Source organism: Gymnogyps californianus, chromosome 15 (assembly GCF_018139145.2).
Source record: "Gymnogyps californianus isolate 813 chromosome 15, ASM1813914v2, whole genome shotgun sequence".
Lineage (NCBI taxonomy): Eukaryota > Metazoa > Chordata > Aves > Accipitriformes > Cathartidae > Gymnogyps > Gymnogyps californianus.
This window is the reverse complement of record NC_059485.1, coordinates 12,717,964-12,739,583: the sequence shown is the minus strand read 5'-3', so window position 1 is coordinate 12,739,583 and position 21,620 is coordinate 12,717,964. Positions and strand designations below refer to the sequence as shown.

At 36.8% G+C, this 21,620-nt stretch overlaps 1 protein-coding gene across 4 annotated transcripts in view; it reads left to right on the top strand.

Moving 5' to 3' along the window:
• Positions 1-21,620, top strand: part of CLEC16A (C-type lectin domain containing 16A) — a 93,782-nt gene that overhangs the window by 57,405 nt on the left and 14,757 nt on the right. For all 4 annotated transcript variants that reach the window (XM_050905879.1, XM_050905881.1, XM_050905877.1 and 1 more), the window contains 4 exons: positions 6,966-7,117; positions 7,848-8,052; positions 9,469-9,636; positions 20,695-20,838. In XM_050905879.1, coding sequence (XP_050761836.1) covers positions 6,966-7,117; positions 7,848-8,052; positions 9,469-9,636; positions 20,695-20,838 — 669 coding nt within the window. The remainder of the gene's footprint in view (positions 1-6,965; positions 7,118-7,847; positions 8,053-9,468; positions 9,637-20,694; positions 20,839-21,620) is intronic.

Below are 21,620 nucleotides of genomic sequence, written 5' to 3'. Positions count from 1 at the left end.
TGGAGGTGTACAGAAATAAATCTTCGTATTCAGAGGAAAAAAATTACCAAGAACAGTAATGGGGAAAAGATGCGCTCTCAAAATTCTGTGATGGCTACTAGAGTAAATGTTATTTTTGTAAACATATTTGTTAGCTACTGTCTTCCACTAGATTTTTGTTTGAGTATACTCAAACCCAGTCTTATTATTGTTTTTTTTTCCCCCACACTTAGTGATGATTGTACATACTTTATGTCAACAAGAGTTTTTAAAGTGATTTTTAAAAGACATATTTTTCATATTTTTCATCTCACATTTGGGGGGGGAAGCGGGCGGAGAAAGAAAAAAAACCTTCCACAACCCAAACAATCTTTAACATGATGTTCTGGCTTTGGCTGGGATAGAGTTAATTTTCTTTTTAGTAGCTGGTACGGTGTGTTTTGGATTTGGTGTGAGAATACTGTTGATAACACGCTGATGTTTTAGTTGTCGCTAAGTAGTGCTTAGGATAAGTCAAGGATTTTTCAGTTTCCCATGCTCTGCCAGCAAGCAGGTGTGCAAGAAGCTGGGAGGGAGGACAGCCAGGGCAGCTGACCCTAACTAGCCAAAGGGATATTCCATACCATGGAACCTCATGCCCAGTATATAAAAACGGGGGGGGGAGTTGGCTGGGCGGGGCGGATCAGTGCTTGGGCATCAGTCAGCAGGTGGTGAGCAACTGCACTGTGCATCACTTGTCTTTTCTTGGGTGTTATTTCTCTCTTTTTTTGTTATATTCCTTTTCATTACAATTATGGTTATTATTATTTATTATTATTATTATTATTGTTAGTATTATATTTTATTTCACTGTAGTTATTAAACTGTTCTTATCTCAACCCACGAGTTTTACTTTTTTCCCCAATCTTCCTCCCCATCCCACTGGGAAAGGTGAGGGGTGAGCGGCTGCATGGTGCTTAGTTGCTGGCTGGGGTTAAACCACAACACATGACTTGTCCTTTGGTTTACATTCTGAAATGTGCGCCCTGGGTTTCTCCTCAATTTATCTTGCCTTCTCAATTCATGTATACACAGTTCTGTATTTTTCCCCTCTTTCCAAGGTCATCGTAAGCCTCTCTGCCTTTTTCCTGAATCTTCCTTTTTGTTCAGTAAATCTAGACACAGTCTTTTTCTTTTATGAAAAGTCTTTAGCATTAAAACTGTCTTTGAGACCTATTTCTTTATCTGAAACAGGTGGTGAGAAATCCATTAAAGAAGAATTCTTCTTTTGAAGTGGTTAGTATTTCTTGCAAGAACAGAGATTTCAAGTCACTCTTAGCAGTTATTCTTGCTCTTTTCTGCTCTTCCTGATGGGAACAGTGCTCCCCTGCTCAAGAAGGGTGGTCGCATCCTGTCCTGACCAAGAGGAGGGACTAATATGTGAACTGAGATCCTGACTTTGTACTGGACTAAAGAGAGATGGCAGACATAGTGAGAAAGTAATTCTGAGCCTCTCTGAAAGAGGGCTGTTTATTGTGAAGAGTAACAGAAGTAATTAATTTTAAACTGTTCAACAACATGGTCAAAATACAGGTTGTCAAAAATATTTTGGATAGACAGTATGGTGCAGATAATTGTTTCACAGGACTTACATAAAATTTGAAATGGCTTTGTAAACTCTGAGTGTATTTGGGGAATATGTTGTAGTTCTGTCAAGGATCATATATTCCTCTGTAAACTCATTTCATCAAAGTGCAAAACTTTAACTCTGAAGTTCTTTGCAATTAAAGACTGTCATAGGGTAGTAAAGCAGAATACTGTACCAAATGGTCTATATGCTGTTGGAAAAAGTTCTTTATGTAAAGTGGGAGGTGGTGCATTAACTATCTGCAGCCTAATGCTTATCTTGGACTGCCAGCTATGCACACAAAGTGCTAGAAGTTTTCTGTAAGAGCTTTTAGTGTCTGCAGATGATTTCTAGAATTGTGATGACTGTAAATTATAAAATCATTAAAGATCAAGCCCTGAGGCAGGTCAGGTACATTTAGACCGTCTCCTAAAGTAGCTGTTATCTTTGTAAAGACTTCATATAATACAGTCTTTCCAGGCAAATAGTTGCCTGTGTTCATGCAATATTTTCACCTAATTTAAATCTTCTTCACTGCAAGCAGCTGAAGTCTTTGAACTCTCCTTCCTAGGCTGTATTTCCTAAAAGTTGTATTTTTCTTGGAGAAAGTCCGGAGAAATCTTGGATCCATGTCTTGGAGGTGTAGTGTCCAAACTGGTTACAAGCTTCATTTTGCATGAGGAAAAATTAAGCATTGCTGTTAATCTCAGAAATGACACTACATTTTTTTGCAGCAGTGTCACATCAGTGGGCCGTTCAGTCTGTAGTTCACTTTAATCCCCAGATCAAATTTCAATAGTACTGAAGTTTACTGGGCTCGAAATTCTTTCATCTAAATGTGGTTGGGTATCTGTAACTGTTTTATAGTGTAGCTGTAAGTATTCTCAGATCAGTTCACTGGAAATGTGTTTAACCACACTTTCTCTTCTGTTTTTGTCATAAAGGATGACTGTAGCTTATGACCCTTCAGCAGCTGGGAACTAGAAACAGTCATGTAAATGGAGTACATTCAGTTGTATAAACTCAAAGATTCCTGTAACAGTTGCCTAATAAATGAGTAATTTTCCTTTCTGTTCTTTGATAAACTTTTACAGTAATGCTTTACTTTGAGTTTTTGTCAGATCTAAAATGAAAACCTTCTGATCAGGAAAACAACTTCTGCCCTTTGAGTTCTTTAAGTACTGCATTTTTGTAGTCAGGCAGTTGAATTTATACATCAGTAACTCCAAGTATTTTAATCTGCTTGCTGTTGCACTAAAAACTGTATAAATACTGCACAAAAGCAAGTATTTGAGAACTTCACAACTCTCTTTGGTGTTGTGGCCTATATGTTGAGAATCTCGCCATAGATTATCCACAAAATTCAGCAACCTCACATTACGTATTCAGAGGGGTCCAAATCCAGTTACTTCAAGTCTTGAGAAGAATAAGGCTGTTCCAGGAATTTGTATCGACTGAAATAAATATGTTGATGGACTAATTGGATTAAAGAATGAAGGAGGCAATAAATAAAGGATCCCAAGTTAAGTAGTAACCAGACATGTTCCAGAGGCCTGTTTTGAAACACATCTGTAATTGTTGAAAGCCTTAGAGCTCATTAACACTGGTAACACTTTATCCTTGTTATTGAAACTGCTTCAAAAAAGGTATCAGCTGTAAGAGTTTATGCAATATAGAGGATAGGCCATATAGTAAGCCCATCCTTATTTAGTCATACCAACTCTTTGAGAATTAATTCCTTCTCAGTTAATAGCTATATTCATAGGGATTTTCTTGGTTTATTCTGTTTCTGTGGCTTGGAAAAAAACATTGCATATATCCTGTGCATTATGGTTGACTTCCCTGAAGCTAGTTCTGTTTGAACCAAAGTGTATTCCTAGAAAAATATTAGTTCTTGATTAGAAACTTGGTCCTGTGAAGGAACAGACTGCCAGTTGTGTAGTTTCATCAATCAATTATTTTCATCATGGAACTGCTGCCATTTGTAGCTTTCATCTATTAGACTTGGCCCTGTATTAAATTTCTTATCCGTTTGTACTATTTATGTATGGATTAAAATCTTCCTGCCTCCCAGGTATTCTGTAAACTAAGTTAGTTGAATTATTAAGCTTTTTGCTTTAAGAGAAGAAAAGAAAAAAAGGTATTTCTAATTTTCATGTCAGTTTTTGTTGTGGTGGTATTTCAAGTTTCTTTCAGCGTGCTTCTTTAAAACTGTGTGTACTTCAGCTGGCACAGTGTTAGAGTAATACACCAGTGTAAAGCAGAGGTATTACCCCATTGTGTACATTCAGAGATCATGTCTGCCATTTTATTGTAGAAATACATTCACTTTGTTATTGACTGTAATTCCAAGTCTCTGTCAGAGAATTTAAATCCTGGCTACAATCCTTCCTGCTAGAAGGCTTCTGTTTTTCATTCCCTGATGTATATAACATCACACATTTCAAAACAATCAAATATGTTTGAGTGTTTTATGCATAAATTCACAGGCCAGTTCAGAATAAACGACACTTGTATTATTCTTGTTTTCACATGACTTAGAAACAATGATAATAGCTTCAAGCCTTCCAGTTATAAACGAAAAGGTGGAATAATTTAGGTATTAGTAATTTCTGGAGGGATGTATTAGATCTGTACCTCTGTTACCACTTCAAGATGTGTATGTATAAAATACGAATACAGATACACTTTGGGATCAAATATTTAGATAGCACTTTTGATGCATTTAATATATATTGTTATCTTTTATTGTTCAGATTATTAGAATGTCATTGGTACAATAATATTGGAGTAGGATTCTGTTGGCTGAACATAGCCTACATTGGCATTTTAGATCTCCTATGATTTTCTGCCTGGTGTCTCAGCTTCTTCTCTAAAAAGGAATAAATCTCCCATAGGCTCCTATAGTAATATTTACCAATCCTGTATGGATTTCTTGAGCCTTCTAGGGTGTATGAGAAGGTAATAGCAATCAATCCTCAGGTAACTGAATCATGTCTTGTATGTATTGCAGAAAAGTAGCAGTGTTGTATTTATTGATTAAACTTGTTTTCTCAAATTTCAAAAGCTCACACTAAATTCACACTGGATTAGCATTAATTATCCTCTTTTAATTGTACTGGATTCCATATTTCCTCACTTTCTCTCCTGCCACCCAATCAATTTTAAATGGATCCTGCTGGTAAAGGGTAATTGGTAGAATCATAGAAATGTTAGTTGGAAGGTACCTCTCGGTTGTGGTGTGTGGGGTTTTTTGGGGGGAAGAGGAGGTTGGGCTTGGGAGGAGTGTTTGTTTTGGTTTTTTGAAACTTGAAGACCTTTGGTGATAGAAATTCCACAACCTTTCTGGGTAACCTGCTGTGCTGTATTACGCACAAAAGAATTTCCTTCACCTCCCAAAGCATAATTTATGGCTGTTGTCCCTAGTTGTATGACCTGCTACTGCGAAGAGCTGTATGCTTCCACTTGTAGCTTATATCTATCCCACAGATGTTTCCAGTATGAGATATGGTGTTAACTGCTTGTTTAGGTGTTTGGATAAGTAAATTTAAGTATTACTGTTTTGTATAATGTGCAGCCTCATTCCTATCCATTTAGCTAATTCTTCTGGTTTTTTAGGTTTTTTTTTTTCTGTGGGAAACTAAAGAGGAGAAAAACAGTAGTCAGATATTTTTTCCATTGTTTTAATTCAGATACTGAACATAGAGTTGAACTTTAGCAGGAGTATTTTTAATGCATTGTGTAAATAACATGAAAAATGCTACAGCTGGGTTTCAGATGCAAGAGCGCCTAACATCAGTGTTCAGTATGGAGATACTGCTATGAGTATGAGAGATACATTGAATTCTGTGTGTCAGAATAGCTCCCTTCAGATAGATACAAAAAATCTGAATAAGAAGGCAGCCTTTTTGAAAGATACTTACCTTACTGTAAACTATACCATTTGTCAAACTGATTTCAGTATATAGACACATGTCTAAAAATACAGCATCCTCAAAAATACTGTGTGTATGTGGAATAGGAGGGTAAAAAAGCCTCGTACATCTTAACAGCAATTGATGCCTATAGCATTGAACCCTCATTTTAGGAAAGGCTATTTGAACGAATAACTCCAAACTGCTGAGTCTGTCAATGCCTTAGCAATACTAAGGAATGAGAGCCCTAAAGTGAATGAGTGTGTTGAAAAACTATGGCTAAGGTAGAAACAAAATATAGAACTCATTGTTTTCAAGTCAGATGGTTTCTATCCTAAAAAAAAGCCAAAACCAAAACCCAGTCAAAGCTATTGCAGGAAATAGTTAAAATGCTGCAACTTAGCTGGCTAAATCCATCAAATTGTGTGGAGTACCATCTAGAATTGCAAAGGTGATGAACTCAGTAGGACAGCGTGCGTGGTCATAGAATCTTTTACTTGCTATAAATTGTGCTAGATGAGAGAGAGGAAAAAGACCTGTGTGTATTACGTATGTGAATGAAAGTATCAATTTGAAGCAAAGGAAGAAGCAACTCTAGTAAGATTAGTAAATGTCTGCTAGGAGGTGTCAGTGCCAGTTTATGGGGTACTCAGTAGACTTCAGTCGGTGTAAAGAAGGTCATTTAGTCACTTTTCAGGAATGATGGGTTTGAACTGGAACAGGTGCAGTGAGGAGATGCAGGAGGATCAGGGAACGGTGTATTTACTACTTGAGATCTGTATTTTGGGGCTCGTTTGAGAGGTCCTAGAGTAATGGTTAAGAGAGGATATGTTTATTCAATATAAATGAATAAAACGGGTGGGTAAAGGAAAAAAATGTCACCTCATTTAACAAATATTGGCAAAAACCTGATACAGTTTACCTGGAGAGTCCATACAGTCTTGAAGTTGAAAGGCTTCCAACAGTCAGAATAGTCAGGTTTCAGACCTGCAGAAATGTAACTTGTGTCAGAATAGAGCCTAAGTTTATAATGAGGTAGATGTAATTGCCTGCCGTGGTGTAGGACTGTATCTGTGGTCTTTTGACAAGACTTTTGAGACTTCCACTTAGTGAGAGAAATCAACACTATTGCAATTTCACCCTTGAAATGAAGTGACCTTTTATACTAAAAGGTAATGAAGGTGGTAAGAGAAAGCAAGGTGGATATAATACACATCTTATATGTAACTTGTAAGATATGTGAACCACTGTTTTTAAAATATTTCCTGCCCTTTCTATGTAACTATAAATATGATAGGGAAATGCAAAACATATATTAAAAAAACCCAAAAACCGTGAATAACTTTAAACATGTGTTGTAAAGATGATTACACTTTTATATATTAACATTTTATGTTACACAACTAAAACCCAGAATCCTTAACTTCAGTAGCTATGTAACTTCCTTCCTTCCTTCCTTCCTTCAGATAACAGTGATCTCATTGCTTGTACCGTCATAACAAAGGATGGGGGTCAAGTTCAAAGATTCCTGGCTGTGGATATTTACCAGATGAGTTTGGTTGAGCCAGATGTTGCCAGACTTGGATGGGGAGTAGTTAAGTTTGCAGGCCTTTTGCAGGTAAGAGAAGTTTAATCTGGGTTGTTACTTTTTCTCAGCTGAAAATCTACATTTATGTTGGATAAATAGTAATACCAATATTAGCTTATATATTTAAGCTCTGTACCATGCTTACTTGTTTCTTCTGTTACTAGTCTTTTTTCTAGTTCCTGCCTTTTAAACTATTTCTGCTTTTCTGAAGAAGTTTACATAGCTAACTAGAGGTACACGTGAAAATGAGGTAACTTCCCCAATATATATTGGACTGTGTTCATTTGAACACTGAAATCGTATACAATTAGGATTGAGTCCAAAGCACTTTCCTTAAGTGGCACAGTAATGAACTCTCCTGGAGTTCTGATCTTCCTGCGCAGGTAGGGAAGGTGACAGGTTGTAACTTCAAAATGATCTGTGCTTATCTAATTGATTTCAAAAGCTTTAAGTTTGTCTCATTTATGTCTCTTTCTTGCGTTAGCCAACACTGTTTGTATTTCCTGAAAATTTGCCATGCTCAAATAACTTAATTGAATTTTAAACTGACTTAATCTCTACAAGTACCAGTTTCTGAAGAGCTAAATCCAAGGTTGTACAGCTTGCATAGTCTTTTTTTTTTTTTTTTTTAACACGGAAACTGTTTTTTTTAGGAGCTTCAGTGAAGCATTCATAGGGTTTTCTGTTAATATTGATATTTAATCTATAGTTTAAAAATGCTTACTTTTTCATTAGCTACTTGCCTTCTGTTTCTTTTTAGGATATGCAGGTGACGGGAGTAGAGGATGACAGTAGAGCTCTGAACATCATAATTCATAAGCCTGCCTCAAGTCCTCATTCTAAGCCCTTCCCTATCCTTCAAGCTACATTTATTTTTTCTGATCACATTCGCTGCATTATTGCAAAACAACGTCTTGCAAAAGGCCGTATCCAAGCTCGGCGTATGAAAATGCAGAGAATAGCAGGTGAACGGTTATTTTGAAATGATTCTGAGAAAGAAGACTTGTATGTCATAGCAAGTCACTCTGTAACATAAAGATGTGTTAGAAAAATCCAAGTCGTGTGCCACAGAAGACTCTAAACCAGTGTCTAGTTTCCAAGCAATAGATTTTATTGGAGTAAAATATGTGTTTTCATATTTAATGATAGACACATCAAAGAAAGGATGAAAAAGAAGGAATCCTGTCTTGTTACCACTAGCTGCCAATCATTTCACAAAACTTAGCATTTCTCTTTAAATGTGATTCAGTGATTCAAAATTCAAATGCCCTACTGAGAAAGCAGATGTTCTGCTGCTTTGGGACTAAATTGGAGCTCAGCTTGCCTGAGTTCTGAGTTGGATGGTGTCCTGATGGTGGTGTTGGTAATGCTTAATGCTTGGATGTGGTGATGATGAGCAATCCAAAATGTTAAGTGAAGTATCAGCAGCTAGGTTTCTGTGTTTGGAGGAAATACACGTGAAGAGATGAAGGAAAGAGTTAATTTGAGTAAATAGCAAAGAGTGATTAAAATACTACTTGAATATTAAGTGAGTGAAGAATAAATTGAAGCTTACCAGTAAACTGAATGAGTTGGTGACTATAGAAGAGGAAACTCTGAAATACAGGAAGGAAAATAGGTGGGCAAATGAAAAAGGACACCAGCTATCTCAGTTACTTGGATTGTCCAAGAGCAATAATGAACTAATTAGAGTTGAGAAAAACAAAGTCACAGCTGGTATTAAAATTGAGTTGGCCAGAGAATTATTCTGATCATACATGGTTTAAGATTATTTTAGTGGTTTATGGTTCTGTAGGAAGCTAACTAAAAAGAGTTTTATGCTTTGAGTTTACAAAATAGATGTCATACTTTTATGGCTTGCTTCATGTTAAAAAAATTAAAGCGAGTTTGAGGTTAATACAGGTCTATTTCAATATTAAAATTTTAGGATGAATGATAATGCAAAGGTTTTTTTTTTCCGGTTTAAAGCAGATTGTCTCTTTAAATGGCCTACTGCAGTGTTCAGCTGTAACTAATGAATGACTGTATTTCTACAGGGAAAAACAGAAGGTTGTGGCGGGTTTTTTATTAACTCGTATGGCTTGTTTAATGCAAGCAGCTTACTGTAATCCTTTTTTTTTTTTTTCTCCTCCACTGTATTCTGAGGCTTCCATAGTATGAATGTGGTGTGGACAGCAATGGTAGAAAAAGTTGCCAGAAGTGTTGTCTTGCTTCTTTTCCAATGCAATTGTAACCATAATTAAGAGGTAAATGCAGGCATGTTATGTTAAACAATCTGGTTTAGTCTTAAGATTTTGAGCAAACTATTAATTTTATTTTCACCGACTCTTCCTTTTATGTATTTTTGAGTAACTAAAATTATCAATTGTGATTAAACATAGCTCTCCTGGATCTTCCTGTTCAGCCTTCAACTGAAGTTATGGGTTTTGGACACAGCTCTGCAGCTACAGCCCAACACCTTCCATTTAGATTTTATGATCAGGCACGACGTGGTAGCAGTGATCCTACAGTGCAACGCTCTGTTTTTGCATCTGTTGACAAAGTTCCAGGTAAGATTAGCATTTGTTATCAAGCAGTTTTTGCTCTGTGATTTGTATCTGCAAAAGCTGAACTGTAACTTATATAAGCAATGAAAAGCTTACTGTGATATGTTTCTGAACACACGACTCCAGGATGAGGCTTATGGAAAAATTTACTCCTAGAGAAACAAGTAATACCTGGGTGTGTATTCCAGGTACATTGTGAGCAATACATACATGGCAGTTTCTCCAAATACACTGGAAGTGTCGTAATACTTTGCCTTCCTTTACAAATTGAGTTAGTTTAAATCATGTTTCGCATACTCAGTATTTATGCAACACATCTGTCAGTTGTGCATAGTTCCTCCTTTAATTTGGTTATGATCATTTTCTTGCCAGTTTGTAAAAAAAGCTGGGATACTGTGCACTGCTTCGTTTACCTTAGAGCTAGCAAGACAGAAAAGGGCCACAGCTACTCCTAAAACATTAGCTTGAAATTGGGATTAAAGGAACCATTCTAAATCAATGAGCTCTTTGGTCTTTTGTGTCCTTATTATGTATTTCACAAATTGACTTCTCTGCAGAGTTTTTTTTCCAGACAGTGAACTTTTCTCCTTTTGGATTGAGTCATTTTAAAGTTGAATCTTATACTGCTAGAAAGTACTTAATTATGCTGTATTATACAAAAAGATGCAATGTTGTTACCACTAGCTGCCAATTATTTCACAAAACTCAGCATTTCTCTTTAAATGTGATTCAAAATTCAAATGCCCTACTGAGAAAGCAGATGTTCTGCTGCTTTAGGACTAAATTGGAGCTCAGCTTGTCTGAGTCCTGAGTCTGGGGAACAGAAATCATAAAAGCATTTATATTGCCAGTCAAGTTTTTCAAAAGACAAGTGTATGTTGTATGATGGGAATGTATTTCCTTATTTGACATGACTTCCATGGAAAAGGTGTGGTTGAAAAGATGCCAGTGTTACTGTTTCAGAATCAACCTTCTCTAAGATGAGTGCGCTTGTGTTCATGACAAGTGACTTAATCTACTAGGGGGTTTTTGGGGGGGGGGGGGGGGGGCAGGGGCAGGTATTGGGGGTGGTGCAACATTGTAGTTTGTTCAAACAACCACATACTAACTTTGAATTCCAGGAAATGGAGACTTCCACTGTATGCACATGCGAGTCCAGAGGAAAAAGTATTTTGAAGCTTTTATTTGATACCAAGTATGAGAAACCAGGCAGAGAACACGAAGTATTTAAAATGCTGCATTTTTGAAATGCATTTTATGATAGCCAGTAATATAATAAAAATGGATCAATATATTGTTTTACATCTGATTACAAAATAAATATCAAATACCTCTTCCTTCTCCCCTTACCTTCACTAATGAATGAATGAGGTTTCCTAGTTCTGAGTGATTTTCATAGGAATCTGTTTGTGTTTATCCCTTAATCAGGCTTGGAGTGATTTTTACTTTGAGAAAGATTTTGTCTTTGTTGTGGTTTAACCCCAGCTGGCAACTAAGCACCACACAGCTGCTCGCTCACTCCTCCCCAATGGGATGGGGGAGAGAATCAGAAGAGTAAAAGTGAGAGAACGCATGGGTTGAGATAAAGGCAGTTTAATAGGTAAAGCAAAAGCTGCACACACAAGCAAAGCAAAACAAGGAATTCATTCACCACTTCCCATCGGCAGGCAGGTGTTCAGTCATCTCCAGGAAAGCAGGGCTCCATCACACCTAACGGTTACTTGGGAAGACAAATGCCATCACTCTGAATGTCCCCCCTTTCCTCCTTCTTCCCCCAGCTCTATATGCTGGGCATGACGTCCTATGGTCTGGAATATCCCTTTGGGCAGTTGGGGTCAGCTGTCCTGGCTGTGTCCCCTCCCAACTTCTTGTGCACCCCCAGCCTCCTCGCTGGTGGGGTGCTGTGAGGAGCAGAAAAGGCCCTGACTCTCTGTAAGCACTGCTCAGCAGTAATGAAAACATCCCTGTATTATCAACACTGTTTCCAGCACAAATCCAAAACATAGCCCCATGCTAGCTACTATGAAGAAAATTAACTCTATCCCAGCCAAAACCAGCACAGCCTTTTAAAAAAATTATTGAATAAGTTGCAGTTAAATTACTAGCTTCGTGTATTCATTTCTTAATGCTACAACTTTGTGGTGTTTGAGTTCTGCAAAGCTCATATAGTCTGTTAGTTTGATTGTACTTGTAAGAAACAAGTTATGCTTTCTCTTGGTGATGGTGTTTTTTCTTGATTTAAAGGAGAGCTATGTTTTTGGCAATACTTTTAGAAGATTAATCACTTTTTTTAGTAGGACCATGTTAGCTGTCAAGTGTTGTACATCCAGCATGGTTTTTAAGAAATTGACAATGTTATAAATGTTTTCAGCCCTCCTGCAAATTTCACCCTGTGGAGAATTTTAGTACAACTATTGAATCAGTTCCCTAATCCCTCTTCTCAATGAAATTAGAATTTTCAGGAACACTTATTTCAGTCTGGTCTAGTTCAGTTTCTATCGTAGTGCATACATAAAGCTCTACATATTTCACTAGAGAGCATGCAGTTACCTTATTGTAGTCAAACTGCTTCACTTTGCTTTATGGTTAAAATCTGTTTTGAAAGTGCTTCTTGATATCTGGGAGGAAGAGGGTGAGGGTTGTTATAGCTTAAAAACAGATTTTGTGCAAGACAGGTGAAAGGTGACAGGAATATAACAGACCATGCTTCAGAACATCCCTGTTAATACTCTTTATAAAAAGTACGGGTTATGCAAATGCAGTGAGATGATGTAATCATGGCGGATGACTGGCATGATAAACTGGGCAATTCTTATCAGAGAACAGCAGAAGCAAAATCTTTCACTTGATCAATTTTATCATCATGAAGTCATGACCATGAATATACTTCAGGGTCTATTTTAGGGTTTGTGCTGGTTTTGGCTGGGATAGAGTTAATTTTCTTCATAGTAGCTAGCATGGGGCTATGTTTTGGGCTTGTGCTGAAAAGAGTGTTGATAATACAGGGATGTTTTCGTTATTGCTGAGCAGTGCTTACACACAGTCAGGGCCTTTTCTGCTCCTCACAGCACCCCACCAGCGAGGAGGCTGGGGGTGCACAAGAAGTTGGGAGGGGACACAGCCAGGACAGCTGACCCCAACTGCCCAAAGGGATATTCCAGACCATAGGACGTCATGCTCAGCATAGAAAGCTGGGGGAAGAAGGAGGAAAGGGGGGACATTCAGAGTGATGGCATTTGTCTTCCCAAGTAACCGTTAGGTGTGATGGAGCCCTGCTTTCCTGGAGATGGCTGAACACCTGCCTGCTGATGGGAGGTAGTGAATGAATTCCTTGTTTTGCTTTGCTTGTGTGTGCAGCTTTTGCTTTACCTATTAAACTGCCTTTATCTCAACCCATGCGTTCTCTCACTTTTACTCTTCTGATTCTCTCCCCCATCCCATTGGGGAGGAGTGAGTGAGCAGCTGTGTGGTGCTTAGTCGCCAGCTGGGGTTAAACCATGACAAGGTTAATGGCCTTTGCCAGAATGTTAGAGCATTTTAGGGATAGTTTGGTTGTCTGGACTGTTCATCATCTTATATATTAGCTATGTATTCATATGATGCTTTTGAAGCACTCTTTATGTAAGTAAAGAATTACATCGTTTTCAAAGAAATGAGCAGATTTGGTAGGTGTCCTGTGAACATAGGTCTTATATTGAAAGTAAATAAATAATCACTTCCTCTCCAAGCAAACTCAAATATTAGTTTCAAATACCAGCTGTATACTGAGATTTATATGCTCAGTGTGTCTTAGGGGAAATATTAACGATTTCCTGCAAAATGTACATCTAAATATTTTAACAAGTGTGGTCACTTTCCTACTGAGAAAATTTATTTTGGAAAGCAAAATGAATCAATAGATCTTTCTTACTATTTTCTCCATTGTTAATACCTTAGTATATGATGATGATGATAAGATTTTGGGGGGAAATGTTGGAAAAAAACCTTCTTGTTAATATTAGCCGTTGCAAGTGAAGTATAGCCATCTTAATTTTAAAATCCAAAGGAAAAAAAATGGTGTTTCATAGCTTTGTAACCCTTTAAATGAAAAAGAAAGTGTAGGCGAGAATTCTATATAAAGTTTGCATCACTTCTTGGGAATAGGAAAACTTTAAACAAAGCCTGATAATTGTTTAAGCAGTGTTTGAGATTGTTCAGATTTATGTGAACAAAATTTATTTTAGTTTTGTCAAATATTATTCACTGTAAAATATACTGTAAAAAATGATGTGGCCTTCTTTGGCAGGTCACCACAGGTGGGCATAAAATAATAGATTTTTTTGTTTTTAAATGAATAATATGAATGCATTCTTGAAATGTGCATAACCTCTTATAATTTAATTGCCACCTTCATCCACAGTAAGAAAACAGATCCTTTTGATCAAAGTACTAATGAGGGGCTTGACATTCACAGCTGATGAGCATCTGCACTTGTTACTAATTTTATGAGGTTACATTGCTCAGCACATTTGAATGTCATATACATGTTACTTTGGAACTGTATTGTGGGACTCTGATCAACCCTTTCATGTTCATCATCAACCACAGCTACCATAGGAACGTCAGATTGGGATAGTTTACTTAAGTAGTACTAAGTTACTTCCAGTGTGAGGTGGTTGAAGTGTCCCATGCTCCATAATTCTAGGATACGGTTGCTTTTATAGCCCATAAGTATATTTAAAGTATTTTTTTATTTGTTTCTTCTGTGCAAGAATAATGAAGGACAACTGCTAACTCAGTTTATCACCTCAGTTTGTTTTTTCTAATTAATATTCTTTGAACCGTTCCAAGTTTGATATTTAGTTATGGCTGCTGCTTTTAAAGACCCAGCTCTGCTGCCTTTTTTATACCTATTTATATTGCCTGGTGATCAGAATTATGGGGTATGAACTAGATACTAATCTTCCTGTCATCATCAGAATAATGGAGAACTAAATCATTTCTGTGCAGAGGTATTCAAGCAGAAGTGCCCAATTAAGGTAGTTTGACAGCACTAAGATTATACAAGATACAACTAACTTGATTTACGTAATATGAATTACTGCTTGTGTGCAAGAAATGAAAGATACCATTGAAACTGAGTTAAATATGCAGGACTGCTAGTTAGATTTTTTTTTTTTTAAATAAGAAACAGGTTTAAAACAATCTTTGACTGTTACCATTTGGGGAGTTTACTATTTACAAGCAGTATTTTCAGTAAAAAAACACCACTTCAAAGTAGCACATTCTGAGACTGAGCATTCTCAAGTCTTGTGTTTTAGTGCTGACATATGCTTTAGCTCTCTCCATGCCAGTTACAGTAACTATTCTAATTTCTTTCAACTTGTAGAAAGGACTTCTCTGGTTGATGGAAGATGTTGTGGCATACTTTAATATTAGAGTTCCTTTGTGCATTAAAGGACAGTCAAAATAAATGCTGTCTCAACAAAGTATCACTCATAATGAGGATGTGCTGGCAAGGCATAAAGAGTATCAGCCATGGCAAAGAATTAAGTCCCCTGATCGCTGGACTTGAAACTGGTCTGTTAAGTATACAAAATTGATGAGAAGAATTGTGAATAAAGCTAGAGTCATCATATATTGGCATTGTGTGGCAAATATAGAGACTAAAAATGTCAGTTAATCCATTTTTTTGGTGCTGGTTGAAGTTGCAGCAGCTAATGGCAGCAGAGCTCCAAGTGACCGATTTGTTTTGTATGTGTGTTTTCTTGGCAGCAAAAACATTTTTTGCATTAAAACAGTTGTTCTTCAGTTTTATGAGGTTGTAACAGAGTTTCGTAAAAATCTCTACAAGTTGAAATGTTTAAGAAGTGCATCAGGTTTTCTGAGGCATAGCACTTTGCAAAGGTGCAAAATAACTAGTGAAAGAAATAGTTTTCAGGCATATAAGGGTTTTTTTTGTTCATACTTGCAAAAAAGCTTAAGTTCAGCATTGCCTTGATTTGACTAGGGACCAACACATGGAAAGACATGAGAATTTTTTGAGATAACTGTACTTAGAAGAACAGAATAGAAAGAAATCAGAATTAAAAAGAAAACATTGCAGTAATGAAGATATGGTTTACAATGAGAAAACAGTTTCTGCTTTCTTGGCTAAGGTTCTATTTCTACTTCTCAGGCTTTTTTTTTTTTTTCCTGTCTTGCTTGTCCTGTTCTCTGCCACCACTACCTCCTCACCTTCAAATTTTATTCTTAGGAGATCTTATAGTTCAGACCGACTTTCTCATGAAATCATTTATAAGACAGTAGGAAGGTTTTCTCCAATTTAGGAGAAAGATTTGCATTAATTGCATGAGAAAAAGTTCCTTTAAAGAAAAGCTAAGAAGCTATTTCAGGTTTTGGCATGAAATTTTGCTGCTGTTATGTAAAACATGGCAAAAGGATAACTGTTGATACATATTTTATGAAAGCAACACAGCCTTATGAAACATTGTGATTATGGAAATAAGATCTTCTCCAAGGAACTGGGAAGGTACGTCTTTACAGTAATACCTTACTGCGTCTTAAATAGTTATGTTGAAGCAGAATCATGACTACTGGAAAGGAAATATTTGTGTTTGTGACTAACTTCTATCACAACTTGAGAGTCGTAAAGTAGTAACAAAGGCACCTCTAGAACCTTTTAAGTGTGATTTTACTTCCTGTAGCCATGATTAATTCTGCTCACCTTTTCTTTGCAGATATTTCCTGAAGGAGTTTCCTGATTAGAATATTTGTTCTTGGTCAGTAGTTTCCCAGTTACAGTATTTTGAATGATTTAGACTTACGTTTCCCTCCTATCTAAATTACCTCCCTGTAGCACACTTAAAATCCTTCCTCTGCAGTTGTATTGGGAGAGAAAATATGATAAGATAATTTGCAAGCAAATGCTTCAGTGTAAGGACATGAATCCACGAGCGCTGTTCTGCAGAACCTTTAGGCACGCAATCTTGCTGAATCAGGCCAGCTTTTTCTATGATGGTCACAGTAGACCTTGTTTACTTTTTCTACTATTTCTACTATTTTGGTGAGGATGGAAGGTTTCTCCTCCCTTGAAGTGCAAACCTTTTGTGGATATAGAATGCCTTGGATGGGTACAACTTTTTCCAGCACTGTAAGGGAAACAAAATATATTCATGTAAGCACTTCTATACCAGTGGCTTTAACAACTGTTCCAAAACCAAGTTTCATTCACTTTAACAGATGGCTTTGCCTCACTTTTGTGGTCACAAGTCCATTGATTATCCTTTGTTTCCCATCCTAACTGCTATTTCAAAATATGAAGTATGTATGAGAAACCTAATGCACGTTTGCTATATTAAAAACTATATGTATCAGTGGCCCTGAGTGGTATAGAAGTCTTTCATGTTTGAGGTAGTTTAGTTTGTGGTTAACTTTTTGCAGACTATCAGGCGTCACTGTGTGTAACCTCAGTTTAACTTATCTACATGATTGTAGAAGATCGATCAGTTTGGTTTCTGAAATAAAATACATGGATTTATTTACATTTATGGAATAATTAGCTGCTTACCAAACTATTTTGTTTTTAACTAAAACAGATGTCTCCTGCCATGGTGATTATTTAATTCTTTCAAGTGGTGTTCACTTTGGACATAATGAATTGTAACTTAAGAGAAAAGCTTGGTAAAAGTGGCATTCACCCATATAAAACTATGATGCAAGTACTACAGCAATTCAGATAGCATTGTGTTTCTGCAAGTGGTTTTGAGTCTCGTTCTTGAGTATAAGCATGGGAGGTAGAGCGTAAGAGGTGGGACAGCAGATTAAGTCAGATTATTAACAGGACTGATGTTTGTTAGCTTTTTTCTGTGTCTTCCTTTCTTCATCCATTCTGTTTTTTTTCCTTGTAACACAACCTGTCAGTATGTGTTGCTGCTAACGGCATTTTCCTGACTTGTCCTGTTTGTGTTTTAAAGCTTTCGTGTGCTTCTTGTAACAAGCCCATTTAAACTGAGTTTTGACTGGCTGCCTGCTGCATGGCACCAGCAAATTCCCCATATAGGAGATTCTCTATAGTAAGTGAATCCATCCATCCAGTGCCATGGGAGATTCCCCATATAAAAGAAGAAAGAATTGTGTGGTGCATTTGCTTTCTCTCATACCTGATTGTCAGATACTTTCCTTTTCAGTGTTCACTATGCAGTGAAGGCAACAAGTAGTATATTGTTAGGTGTTTCATAGTGCACGTCATGGCTACTTTCGGTAATTCAGAGGACTGCCAATAAAAAGTAAACTTTTGCATTAATACTGTCGCATGGGAGAGTGAGGAGGGCTGCAGAAGCAGCCGAGTTGTGTACATCACCTGACATACAGCCCAAATTGAAGATACTTCTTTTGCTGTAAGAAGTGCTTCAACTTCTGAAAAGCTGCTTGCTATCAAAACCTGAAGAGATGACTAAAAGCTTCCAAGTACTAGGAGGAACGTCTGCCAAAGGAAGGCCTTACTAATAAAATCGAGGAATTGCTATAGGCATGTCGTGAGGAAGGTTGCTGAGAACCACAAGAAGGGTGTAATCTTCAAAAGAAAGTAAGAGATCAAGGAAGTCTGAACAATGCAGTGGTAGTTGTCTTCACTGGACTTGTGTGGGAAAGGCAGTTCATTAACTTTTCTTTCAGATGTTCTTGTAAATTCTAGCAGATAATTCCATAGCATTCTAATGGTAGAATGCTACTATGCTAGTAGATGCTAGACCTTTAAGGTTTTGGTTCTTCTGCATTTTTGTAATGCTGATGCAGTTCAAGATCAAATCTTTGACTTCTATAACAACAAAACTATGAAAACTATAAGTTAAAAATTCATCTGAAAAATCAGAGCAAAGGGGGAAAACAACTGCTAATTGAAAGATACAGTAAAGGGCAACTTACTGATTTTAATCTCATGGGAGATATCCTGACTTGTTCAAACAGTCTAATCACAAGTGAGTTAGCAGGTCATCCCAAAGCGGAGGTCTTCAACATATGGGGATCAACAGTGTGTGTGAAAATAATTTCTGAAGTTTTTCAGAACTGAAGTATTTTCACTGCAAGTCTTGGTATTCCACACTATGGGTTTTGTGCAAAAGCAAACTTCTTGTCAAGCCTGAACCTTTTATAGTGTCACTGAACAACTTTTTTTCCTGATAATCTGACAGTGACCTTTTTTCTGATAATCTGACAGAGTTGATGCAAGAGTTAAGTGCTCTGACTTTCTTGATCTGAAGTCTGCTGAAAGCCAGAGCATGCTTGCTTGCTTTTGTCCCGGCAATGATAAACTCATTTTGTTGTTAAATGAAAGTATAAGCTTTAAGAAAGTCTTAACAATCGCTGGAAAACACAAGATGTTTTAAAAAACAAACAAAAATGTGTTTGTCAGCTATAATAGAACATGACTACTTAAGAAAAAGAAAACAAACTTTGTTAAAGTAACATGCTTTTGAAACACCAAGTGGTTTTTTTTATTTTGTTTCTTTTGCCCCATATTCCAGCTTCTCTTCTTAAATACAAACTATATTCTTACAAGACTGATGTTGTAAAGTGTTCTAACTTCCAAAGATACTCTTGTATTTCTGTTTATGTTGAGGTGAAGTAATGGTCAAGTGTATGCCTTTGGCATTTATAATCTGTGAATGTCTGAAATTTAGTATTAAATTTACTTTGAAATTGTCACAAGTGAATCGTGTCAACCAGACACATTGCCATAAGGCAATATAAAAAATAAGGGTGTTCATAAATACAAGCTAGTTATGTCAAGTAAGTTTTTAATATAGTATCTGTTTTGTACAGAGTTACCATATAATCGTTCTCACCCATAAAAGAAAAATTTACTAATTGTTTACTTCTACTAAAAGTTCAGCATGTGTTTGCAGCGCTGCTGGACTCACTGGAGACACCTTTGCAGGCACTTATTTTAGCAGGATATGACTAAACATAACACATTCACCAGTAACCTAAAGAATAAATTTCAGTTGTGTCTTGGCTCACAGCATGCTTCTGCACAAAATATTTTGCATGACATACATGGAATAACTATTGTTTACTTTCTGATTCAGTGTAGTCTTATGCAATGAATGCGTAACGTAGATTCTGCGTACTCATGGCTTCTCATCGTGACTAAATCAGTGAAATTAAATATTTGAAAGTACCTCATTTTCAGGTTATTCAGTTCTGAGATGTTGGGTTTGAGAAACCAGGGATTTGAATTCCTTCCTTGCGCTTTTTTCCCGAATGGCATATTTCCAGTGGATTTCCCTGTGCTGCAGGTCCTCGACACTTTCTGAAATTGCATTTTGAAAGAGAAAGTGCATGAGTCATTGTATGTGAGGGGGGAAGGGACTAAAATGAAAGGGGTTTTTTTAAGGCATGTGAAAGACTGAAGCAGGGGGTTGCAGAGGAAGGAGAAAGGAATGAATGCAAGATTATGTTAGGAAAGAAGAGGATGCTACAATGTAAAGAATTTGAGGAAATATTAGACTGAAAGCCAGAAGAAGACTTATTTAAAAAGTGCTGTCAGACACTGTATAGACCTTTCCAGTCTTCAGACTGGAAAAAGTTTGACTTGTGAGAAGGTGGATGAAATCCAATGCCAGCATTAGATTTGATTGATGAAAATTTTCTGAAGTTATCTCCGCAATAAAAAAATGTAGTGCAGGCCTTCTGTCCAAGAGGTTTTTTGTTCACTTTTGACTTAACCATTTTCCTTATCATGTTAAGGTCTGTGACCCATGAATTTATTGAATATATCAAAAACTGAAGAGTTTTGACATGTTTTGACTGTTTGTGCAAGCTCTAAGTTTTAAAATGTTTTGAATCCCTTAACCTCTACTTTCTTGTTCGTTGATCAGCATTTGTAGCGTATTTTCAGTAAGATGCATTCAAATTTTCATGCTTCAGAGATGAAGGTGGGAGAGGGTGCATCCTCTGGGTCACTACATAAAATTAGCACCATCTTGATGCAATATTTGCTCTTACCCTTTCTCAATTTGTTCATGTAGGTTAACTCTTTCAAGCTAATTAACTTCTAAACTTCATTGTCCTGTTTTGCAGGCTTTGCTGTAGCCCAGTGTATAAATCAGCACAATCCATCACCACTGTCATCACCGTCACCTTCCAGTGGCAGTGGGAGTACGGGGCGCTGTGATTCACTGACTGCAAGCTCAACATCCACTCCTGCTGCACAGAGCCCATCAGGTATTAAATCACGATTTTCAGCCTAGGGACTAAGGGATGTAGAGTAGTTTATTGTAAAATTAAGTTACTATGTTATGGGATTAAAAAGAGTAGGGCACAAGTAAATTGTGGTGCAGATTTTAATGATCTCTTCAGCTTTCTGGAACTCTAATAAATACTTGGCATCTTTCAGCAGTGATTTTAAGTACTGGTGAAATAATGTCCTGCTTGTCTGACTTGTCTCCTAGCACATACAATTTAAAATGTTGTTGTGTTTTTGTTTGTGTTTTTTTTTTTTTTTTAAACTGAAGTATTGCTCTGCATAAATTTGAAATGTAAACTGTTAACCTTTCACCCTAGTGGATAAGTTGATCTCCACATGAAGCATCTTTTTTGAACTGCATGGCATTTGCTTTTGTATGTTTATCTGATACTCATGTTAATTTGTAACAACAGGCCAAATATGAAATATTTGAAAATAGTTATTTAGGATGCTAATATTGTAAAGCTTTTGCAATAACACTCTTCTGGCTGAACACCACCACATTTGAGGAGGCCGTTTCATTGGTGCAGAAGAAGCTGCCATATAAATAGACTGACAGTGTAACTTTCACAAATGTAGCTACCATGTGTTTGTGTTTGTCAATATATTTAGTGGGTATGTTTATACTGTGACTTCTTGTTGCATTAGAATGCCTTCATTTCTCCTTTTTTTGTGTAGTATTTGTAGAGAATCTTATAATGGTGTTTATTCTGAGTGCAAATTATGTGTGAGGTAAAGCCTCAAGCTGGAGACTAAACAA